Raw genomic sequence first — 11,038 nt, forward strand, 5'->3', positions numbered from 1 at the left:
TAGTTCATTTAAACGCAATTTGCTTAAATTATCAAATGTGTTAACTAGATACGGCACTAGACTAATCTCCCGGAACATGAGCTCACTAAACTCAACGGAGAAAGAAGCTCTGGTGAAAGGAGACGAAGAAGCTTTCGGGATGATAAAGGAGGAAGAGGAGGCTATTGCTTTGAAAGAAGAAGTGGATGATATCACAGTGAAAGAGGAAGATGGGAAAGAGGTTGTCAGAGTGGAAGGGGAGGAGGTAGAAGCTTTCAGAATCAAAAAGGAGGAAGATTCCATAACATTGAAAGAAGAGAATGTAGTGAAAGAAGAGGAAGAACATGTTGGAGTGAAAGAGGAAGAGGAGGCTATCTCAAATAAAGAGGAGGAAGACGTTTTGGGAGTGAAAAAGGAGGAGGAGGAGACTGAAGTACCGATTAACACCAGTGAGTACTGTCTTAAAAACAGGGGCACAAACTATGCAGTTGTTGAACTAATGTGGGGTTTTTAAGGGGCATTCTACTGAAGTTCTATACTTGAATATGTTGTTCAGTACTGTAGGAATTGTTAAAGGGGCAATCTGCCATTGGTACATATATTTTTGGGACTTTTAAATTAGATGTGTTGAATTTTTATACTTATAACAAATTGACTCAAAAGCCCCCCATTTTGTGGAACGACCCTTTAACATTTGCATCACAAACAATATATTTAGAAATCATGATGAAAGTGGCCATTTTAGGCCCTTTTTAGACATATTAATGCCTCTTGTAAGACCCTATGATTGTAATAGAAGATCATAAGTTTGTTTGATGTTCTCATTCACATAGGAGAGAGACGTGACTATCGTGGATCCTCTGGGGGGCCTCAACAACATCCTGATGCTGACGAGGCAGAGAAGAGTCTCTCCAGATCAGAACACCAGATGGTACAGCTTGGTCTGGTCTAGCATACAGCTTGCTCTATCTGGGTCTGGGCTGTGTTTCTGTAAAGCAGTTTATGACAACAGTGACATCAGCATCCATAATGGTATGTGTCTCCTCTTTATGGTTAACAGGACAATGCTATCTCACCCCCTTCCACCCTCCTGGAGTCACTTTGTCGTGCCTCTCCCGGTAGCACCTTACTGCTGGGTATGAAGACGTTGTCTGTGCTGCTGGTGGACTGCAGGAAAACAACAGGGCTGAGTGGAACTGTGAGAGGAGGAGAAGAGATGAAAGGATCAGATTTGACTCATCAAAGTAAGTGCTGTAGTTTAGTTTGAACAAATACAATATATCTGCCCACTGGTATCTGTTCCCATTAGGGCTGTCCCCAACTAATACAAATACAGCTTTGCACACTCTCTCAAATCTTAAACTGCATTGACTGCTACTGTTTGGGTGGTGGACCAGTCTTGGTACACATGGGAAACTGTAGAGTTGCAGTTCTTGACACAAACCGGTGTGCCTGGCACCGAATACCATACCCCGTTCAAAGACACTTCAATATTTTGTCTTCCCAATTCACCCTCTGAATGGCACGCACACAATCTATGCCTCAATTGTCTCAAGGCTTAAAAATCCTTATTTAACCTGTCTCCCCCCCTTCATCTACACGGATTGAAGTGGATTTAACTTGTGACATCACTTAGCCTGGATTCACCTGGTCAGTCTAAGTCATGGAAGGAGCAGGTGTTCTTAATGTTTTGTAGACTCAGTGTATAGCACTACAGTTAATCAAGTGCTATTTGCATGTGATGCATTTGCCATATTGTGTCCAGCAGGGCAAGTAGTTCTGACATCATAATACACCCTTCTGATAATCAAGTGATATTTGGAATGTCTGAGTAGTTCTATATGATGTCATAATACACCCTTCTGATAATCAAGTGATATTTGGAATGTCTGGGTAGTTCTATATGACCCCTCTGATAATCAAGTGCTATTTGCATGTGATGCATTTGCTCTGTTGTTTACAGGTTTATTCATATTTTATAGAGCGTGGCTTTAAGGAAATAGTACCGTCACATCTAGATTAAAACTAATGTGAAAAGTGAGCAGAGAAAATGTGTATTAACACGCTACCTATTCATCTAAGTTATTCTGCCCTTGAAGTGCGTTCCCATGCAAAACTAGACAGATAGATAACAACTAAGTCTTCAATAAAACTTCCAAGGCGTGACTTTTATTGAATTAATATTGAATTAATATTCAAAATGTTTAGGTTGTGAAACTACAAAATACAGAAAATAATATCCTTTAGTATTCAATTCACATCGACATACTGTAGCTGTACATTATACATTTCAAGTTGAAGTTGCATAAATACAAAGCACGTGCCAATGTACCATGTATCTGGCATGATGCCAAACCATATAGCTAATTGTTACTCATATGGTAATTGGCTAACTCCTTTAATTACTCTAATGTACAACCACCTCTGTAAAATAACAAAGCATATTACACTAGCAACAGTAACAAAACTTCAGTATTGTATGTTTTACAATACGGCATACATGATTGGCAAGGTCATTTGTGTGAGTAAATGCAACCAACTAACATTGATTAGTAAGCAATTCTATCAATAACAAGATTATCATCACTGGCAACATGCTTGAATCGAACTTACAAACAAATATTTTCCGAGGATGAAGCGTGACAAGAAATAACTGCACTGAAAGACCTGAACCGTAGCGCTGCTTCTATGCGCGCAGAACGAATTCTCCACTTACTGTTTCCGTACAGTCTTTCTAAGTACCAGGAACCTCCACTAGGGGGCGATAAACACCATGGAACACAATGAAAATCCATCGTTACCACGGTAATAAAACAGTCTGTTACCTTCTGACAGGATGGCGGCACAGAAGCATTTATTCATTATCTACACATTCATATTACGCTTCTACGTCTGTGAACAGGAACGTATTATTTGTAAGACGTAAGAGAAAATATATCAGCTTATTGTTAAATTATTATGACGTTCTTTCCAATACAAAACGTGTCCTGACTATTGTTTCCAAACTGCGTTACCCACTCCAGCCAGCAGATGGCGATGAGCGTCTTTCAGGTGCTGCTTCTTCCGTGACGTATAATGGACTGGACGGGACGCTTCTTCAGGAACAACAAGGCGGCTACTCTTTCAACCACCTCGATAGCTTGCTAGCCAACATAAAACTGGAAGATTGTCGCTTTAGACCATGTTAATGTACATTATGTAATCTCAGTGTTGTAAACGCAGTTCACTTGACGTAATAACTGGTTAACTTGAACCTAATTTGCATGTTCAATTTGCAAACTTGTTAAAGATTGTTGCTGAGCCTAGCACTAGGCTAGTCGCTAATGCTAGCTAGCTAGCTAGCTAATGTCACTGACCATGAGCTCACTAAACTACTCATCCCCTGTTAAAGAAGAGGTCTGCTGTACGGAGAAAGAATCTCTGGCGATGAACATTGTCGTGAAAGAAGAAGAAGAAGAGGAGGATATTACTCTGAAAGGAGAGGAAGAATCTTTCAGAATGAAAAAGGAGGAAGATGAGGCTGTTATAGTGAAAGAAGAGAGAGAACCTTTTAGAGAGGAAGAGGATGCTATCTCAATAAAGGTGAAGGAGGAAGAAGTTTTGGGCGTGAAAGAGGAGGAGACAGAAGATCAGATTAACACCAGTGAGTACTGTCTTCAACAGGGGCACAAACTATGCAGTTATTGAACTAATGTGTGTTTTTTAAGTGGCATTCTACTGAAGTTCTACACTTGAATATGATATTCAGTACTGTAGGAATTGTTAAAGGGTCAATCTGCCATTGGTACATATATTTCGGGGTCTTTTAAATTAGATTTATTTAATGTGGTCTATATTAAAGTGCACCTCATCTAGTATAACAGGCTTTTAAAATGCAATATTGGTGCATAATTTCTACTTAAATATCAAAGGGATGCAACAGGCACCCATTTAGTGGAACAACCCTTTAACATTTGCATTTTAGGCCCTGTTTAGAGATATTAATGCCTCTTGTAAGACTCTCTGATTGTAATAGAAGATCATAAGTTCACTATCTGTTTGATGTTCTCATTCACACAGGAGAGAGACATGACTATGGTGGATCCTCTGGGGAGCCTCAACAACATCCTGATGCTGACGAGGCAGAGAAGAGTCTCTCCAGATCAGAATACCAGATGGTACAGCTTGGTCTGGTCTAGCGTACAGCTTGGTCTGGTCTAGCTCACAGCTTGGTCTGGTCTAGCTCTATCAGGGTCTGGGCTGGGTTTCTGTAAAACACTTTATGACAACAGTGACATCAGCATCCATAATGATATGTGTCTGTGTCCCCTCTTTATGGTTACCAGGACAACGCTAGCCCTTCCTCCCTCCCGGAGTCCCCGTGTCGTGCCTCTCCCGGTAGCACCTTACTGCTGGGTATGAAGAGGTTGTCTGTGCTGCTGGTGGACTGCAGGAAAACAACAGGGCTGAGTGGAACTGTGAGAGGAGGAGAAGAGATGAAAGGATCAGATTTGACACATCAAAGTAAGTGCTGTAGTTTAGTTTGAACAAATACAATAGATCTGCCCACCGGTATCTGTTACCAGAACAACCAGCAGAGTTCTGTTAGTTGACAGGAAGATAGAGTGGATGTTATGAATATCATAACACTGAAAAAGGATTCTGCCAGTGAAAAGAGAGAAACCTATAGACCATATAAAACCTTGATGAAAGTTAGCTTTATAGAGAAACCAATAGACCATATAAAACCTTGATGAAAGTTCACTTTAGAGAGAAACCAATAGACCATATAAAACCTTGATGAAAGTTAGCTTTATAGAGAAACCAATAGACCATATAAAACCTTGATGAAAGTTCACTTTAGAGAGAAACCAATAGACCATATAAAACCTTGATGAAAGTTTGCTTTAGAGAGAAACCAATAGACCATATAAAACCTTGATGAAAGTTTGCTTTAGAGAGAAACCAATAGACCATATACAACCTTGATGAAAGTTCGCTTTAGAGAGAAAGTTTCAAGATGGTCTGATGTAAGGTGCATGTTTTACAAAACCTTTTCCTCTAAACATTATGTATGTTACATTGCCTGTACCAGTCAACCACCCTATCTTTACAAGACTGTAGAACAGGAAAACTAAACTCCAGACACTTCAATTTGTCCTGTTTTAATTAATTAACTAATACTGGAGGAAAGCTGTGATCAGGCTGCCCACTCAAGAGAAAGCTTCAAACTGTAACCAGTGCCTGCATCCTGGTTATCAATCAACCTACCAGGGTAGTGACAAACAGTAGAGGAATGAAATCATCAACATGGTTTGATCATATCTTTACTAATGCTGCAGACATGGGTTTTAAAGCAGTATCCAGATCCATCTGATGAAATGATCCCAAGATAGTAGCATGTCTAGGAAAACCAAAGCTCCAAAGGCGGGGCCCTAGTAATTAAAGAGGGTTAAAGATAGATATTTTGTTGGGGCGCCAGGCAGATATTAACCTGCTGAAAGGAAAAGAGTAGATTAGCGCTACCAGGCACACATCATCAGAAGATGCTGAATAAGAGTGGAACCTGTTGGCCAGATAGCCAGTGGAGCCTGTTGGCCAGATAGCCAGTGGAGACTAGAGTGGAGCCTGTTGGCCAGATATCCAGTGGAGGCTAGAGTGGAGCCTGTTGGCCAGATATCCAGTGGAGGCTAGAGTGGAGCCTGTTGGCCAGATAGCCAGTGGAGGCTAGAGTGGAGCCTGTTGGCCAGATAGCCAGTGGAGGCTAGAGTGGAGCCTGTTGGCCAGTGGAGGCTAGAGTGGAGTCAGATAGCCACTCTCAGCTACGTACCCCCTCTTGCGCTGACCCTGGTGCTACTCTCAAATGTTTGTTTTTTTTACGTCATTGTAAGCCGGTCTCACACTATACGATACATTTATTAAACATAAGAATGAGTGTGAGTTTTTGTTTACAACCCGGCTCGTGGGAAGTGACAAAGAGTTCTTATAGGACCAGGGCACAAATAATAATATAATAATAATCAATCATTTTGTTCTTTATTTAACCATCTTACATATAAAACCTTATTTGTTCATCGAAAATTGTGAATAACTACAGGTTAATGAGAAGGGTGTGCTTGAAAGGATGCACATGTAGTAACTCTGCAATGTTGGGTTGTGTTGGAGAGACTGGGTCTTAAATCGTTTTCCACACAGTCTGTACCTGTATTTAAAACGTGTCTATACTTTGCCCCTTGATGACCAGGTAATCTGTATTACCTCCCGGTGGTGGAGTGCAGGGGGGGTAATAATCTGTATTACCTCCTAGTGGTGGAGTGCAGGGGGGGGTAATAATCTGTATTACCTCCTAGTGGTGGAGTGCAGGGGGGGTAATAATCTGTATTACCTCCTAGTGGTGGAGTGCAGGGGGGGTAATAATCTGTATTACCTCCTAGTGGTGGAGTGCAGGGGGGGTAATAATCTGTATTACCTCCCAGTGGTGGAGTGCAGGGGGGGTAATAATCTGTATTACCTCCCAGTGGTGGAGTGCAGTGGTGGAGTGCAGGGGGGGGTAATAATCTGTATTACCTCCCAGTGGTGGAGTGCAGGGGGGGGTAATAATCTGTATTACCTCCCAGTGGTGGAGTGCAGGGGGGGGGGGGGGGGGGGGGGTAATAATCTGTATTACCTCCTAGTGGTGGAGTGCAGGGGGGGTAATAATCTGTATTACCTCCTAGTGGTGGAGTGCAGGGGGGGTAATAATCTGTATTACCTCCCAGTGGTGGAGTGCTGGGGGGGGGGGTGTAATAATCTGTATTACCCCCCAGTGGTGGAGTGCAGGGGGGGGGGGGTAATAATCTGTATTACCTCCTAGTGGTGGAGTGCAGGGGGGGTAATAATCTGTAATACCTCCCAGTGGTGGAGTGCAGGGGGGGGTAATAATCTGTATTACCTCCCAGTGGTGGAGTGCGGGGGGGGGGGGGGGGGTAATAATCTGTATTACCTCCCAGTGGTGGAGTGCGGGGGGGGGGTAATAATCTGCATTACCTCCCAGTGGTGGAGTGGAGGGGGGGGGGTAATAATCTGTATTACCTCCTAGTGGTGGAGTGCAGGGGGGGTAATAATCTGTATTACCTCCTAGTGGTGGAGTGCAGGGGGGGTAATAATCTGTATTACCTCCCAGTGGTGGAGTGCAGGGGGGGTAATAATCTGTATTACCTCCCAGTGGTGGAGTGCAGGGGGGGTAATAATCTGTATTACCTCCCAGTGGTGGAGTGCAGGGGGGGTAATAATCTGTATTACCTCCCAGTGGTGGAGTGCAGGGGGGGTAATAATCTGTATTACCTCCCAGTGGTGGAGTGCAGGGGGGGGGGGGTAATTACTTCCCAGTGGTGGAGTGCAGGGGGGGTAATAATCTGTATTACCTCCCAGTGGTGGAGTGCAGGGGGGGGGGGGGGGGGTAATAATCTGCATTACCTCCCAGTGGTGGAGTGGAGGGGGGGGGGGGGTAATAATCTGTATTACCTCCCAGTGGTGGAGTGCAGGGTGGAGTGCAGGGGGGGTAATAATCTGTATTACCTCCCAGTGGTGGAGTGCAGGGTGGAGTGCAGGGGGGGTAATAATCTGCATTACCTCCCAGTGGTGGAGTGCAGGGGGGGTAATAATCTGTATTACCTCCCAGTGGTGGAGTGCAGGGGGGGTAATAATCTGTATTACCTCCCAGTGGTGGAGTGCAGGGGGGGTAATAATCTGTATTACCTCCCAGTGGTGGAGTGCAGGGGGGGTAATAATCTGTATTACCTCCCAGTGGTGGAGTGCAGGGGGGGGGGGTAATTACTTCCCAGTGGTGGAGTGCAGGGGGGGTAATAATCTGTATTACCTCCCAGTGGTGGAGTGCAGGGGGGGGGGGGGGGGTAATAATCTGCATTACCTCCCAGTGGTGGAGTGGAGGGGGGGGGGGGGGTAATAATCTGTATTACCTCCCAGTGGTGGAGTGCAGGGTGGAGTGCAGGGGGGGTAATAATCTGTATTACCTCCCAGTGGTGGAGTGCAGGGTGGAGTGCAGGGGGGGTAATAATCTGCATTACCTCCCAGTGGTGGAGTGCAGGGGGGGTAATAATCTGTATTACCTCCCAGTGGTGGAGTGCAGGGGGGGTAATAATCTGTATTACCTCCCAGTGGTGGAGTGCAGGGGGGGTAATAATCTGTATTACCTCCCAGTGGTGGAGTGCAGGGGGGGTAATAATCTGTATTACCTCCCAGTGGTGGAGTGCAGGGGGGGTAATAATCTGTATTACCTCCCAGTGGTGGAGTGCAGGGTAATAATCCATTGGTGGCCCTGGGTGGGCATAACCCAGAACCTCCAATCAGAATTAGTTTTTCCCCACAAAAGGGCTTTATTGCAGAGAGAAATACTCCTCAGTTTCATCATCAACGTGGTCTGCGGTTGTGTCTGATGTACTGCCAAATTCTCTAAAATGACGTTGGAGGCGGCTTCAAGTAAAGAAATGAACATTAAATTATCTGATAGCTGCTCCAGTGGATATTCCTGCAGTCAGCAGGCCAATTGCACGCTCCCTCAAAACTTGAGACATCTGTGGCATTGTGTTGTGTGACAAAACTGCACATTTTAGAGTGGCATTTTATTGTCACCAGCACAAGGTGCACCTGAGTAATGATCATGCTGTTTTATCAGCTTCTTGATATGCCACAACTGTCAAGTGGATGGATTGTCTTGGCAAAGGAGAAATGTTCACTAACAGGAATGTAAACAAATTTGTGCACAGAATTTGAGAGAAATTAGCTGTTGTGTGTATGGAAGAATTCTGTTATTTCAGGTCATGAAACATGGGACCAACACTTTACATGTTGCGTTTATATTTTTTAGGAACATATATCCAAAATATGTGACACCATTTTTTTTTAACTTTACACAAAATATCATGACATGATTAGTCAAAAATGTAAAAAATGTGTGAATGTCTAAATAATAAAAAGCCATTGTGTCGAACCCTTTCAACAACAGGGAGATGTTACTAATGAGCTTTGTGTCTGTCTCCAAGTTTTGGACTTCCACACAGAATTACTTCTTTACTAATTTTATGTTTAAGGAAGTGTGTAGGTCACATTCTGTATCATACAGCTATGAAAGTTATATATTTAGAACCACCTGCTGATTGGAATCCAGTGACGTCTGTGTCTTCAGTGTCACAGAACTGTAGAACATAGAATCCAATTATGTCTTGAGTGATCTAGAACTGTCTAGTTCTTTGTGTTCTGACTTATAAAACATAAAGAATAATATGTAATGTAAACATATCAGTAATTACTATTAATTACCAAATTATGAAATTTTTGGAAAACTAGCTTCAGGTTATTGAGAGATCTGATTTGGATTAAACCTCATAGCAAGGCAGTTTTATGATGTAGAGATGTAATTCTGTTCTCTCTTTAAATAAACACTGTCTTTGGCAGGAGGAAAACCAAACTTGGAGGAACCAGAGACGTCCGAACCAGCAAGACGACACCTCTGCTGCCATTGTGGAAAGAGTTTTACTAAGTTAGGAAGCCTGAACAGACATGAGAGGGGACACACAGAACCGAAGACACAAAATTGCGCCCAGTGTGGAAAGAGTTTTAGCCAGTCAGGAACCCTGAAGGAACACATGAGACTGCACACAAGGAAGAAGCCTTACTACTGCTCACATTGTGGGAAGAGTTTTAGCCATTTAGTTAGCATGAAAAGACATGAGAGGATACACACAGGAGCGAAGCCACACCCGTGCTCCCAGTGTGGAAAGAGTTTTAAGCGGTTAGACACTCTCAAAACCCATGAGCAAATACACATTAGGCAGAAGCTGTACCATTGTGCCCAGTGTGGAAATAGTTTTAGCAAGTTAGGAAGCCTGAAAGTTCATGAGCGAATACACACAGGGGAGAAGTCATACCTTTGCGCCCAGTGTGGAAAGAGTTTTAGCCAGTCAGGAAGCCTGAAGGAACACATGAGACTGCACACAAGGAAGAAGCCTTACTACTGCTCACATTGTGGGAAGAGTTTTAACCATTTAGTTAGCATGAAAAGACATGAGAGGATACACACAGGAGCGAAGCCACACCCGTGCTCCCAGTGTGGAAAGAGTTTTAAGCGGTTAGACACCCTCAAAACCCATGAGCAAATACACATTAGGCAGAAGCTGTACCATTGTGCCCAGTGTGGAAAGAGTTTTAAGCGGTTAGACACTCTCAAAACCCATGAGCAAATACACATTAGGCAGAAGCTGTACCATTGTGCCCAGTGTGGAAAGAGTTTAAAGCGGTTAGACAATCTCAAAGCTCATGAGCGAATACACAGAGGGGAGATACCATACCATTGCGCCTAGTGTGAAAATAGTTTTTGCCGGTCAGGAAGCCTGAAAGTTCATGAGAATACACACAGGGGAGAAGTCATACCTGTGCTCCCAGTGTGGAAAGAGTTTTAAGCGGTTAGACACTCTCAAAGCTCATGAGCGAATACACACAGGGGAGATACCATACCATTGCGCCTAGTGTGAAAATAGTTTTTGCCGGTCAGGAAGCCTGAAAGTTCATGAGAATACACACAGGGGAGAATTCATACCTTTGCGCCCAGTGTGGAAAGTGTTTTACCCATTTAGGAAGCCTGAAGGAACACATGAGACTGCACACAGGGGAGAAGCCTTACAAATGTTCAGACTGTGGGAAGACATATTACTCATCACAGTCACTTACAAAACATATGAGAATCCACACAGGAGAGAATAATTACTTATCCTAGTGTGTAAACTTGTAATTCACATCACATACACTTAAAATTCATCAGAGAGCGTACACACTGCTCCCATTGTCTTATGTTGTTGACTGAGAATGTTTACTTGTTTATACTATAAGAAATTAAATTGTACACAGTCTACTCAAACATATATATTTGTATGTTTTTATTAGAAAACATGAATTGAATATGGAGTATGTCAGTTTGAATATAGAGTAAATCATATAATCTCCTGTTCCTGGGAGGATCATTATGTGACTGTAATAGAAAATGTTAATTGTTTGTGTGTCCACATAACTGAGTATGTGACTAACC

At 43.2% G+C, this 11,038-nt stretch overlaps 1 protein-coding gene across 1 annotated transcript; it reads left to right on the top strand.

Moving 5' to 3' along the window:
• The first annotated feature begins 76 nt into the window (after positions 1-76).
• LOC139402071 (zinc finger protein 135-like) lies at positions 77-10,316 on the top strand. The gene is made up of 6 exons (XM_071146168.1): positions 77-428; positions 813-910; positions 4,305-4,482; positions 9,412-9,516; positions 9,601-9,745; positions 9,830-10,316. The coding sequence occupies exons 1-6, from the start codon at positions 77-79 to the stop codon at positions 10,314-10,316; spliced, it is 1,365 nt and encodes a 454-aa protein (XP_071002269.1).
• Positions 10,317-11,038: the final 722 nt, after the last annotated feature.

Source organism: Oncorhynchus clarkii, unplaced genomic scaffold (genome assembly GCF_045791955.1).
Source record: "Oncorhynchus clarkii lewisi isolate Uvic-CL-2024 unplaced genomic scaffold, UVic_Ocla_1.0 unplaced_contig_6244_pilon_pilon, whole genome shotgun sequence".
NCBI classification, from domain to species: domain Eukaryota; kingdom Metazoa; phylum Chordata; class Actinopteri; order Salmoniformes; family Salmonidae; genus Oncorhynchus; species Oncorhynchus clarkii.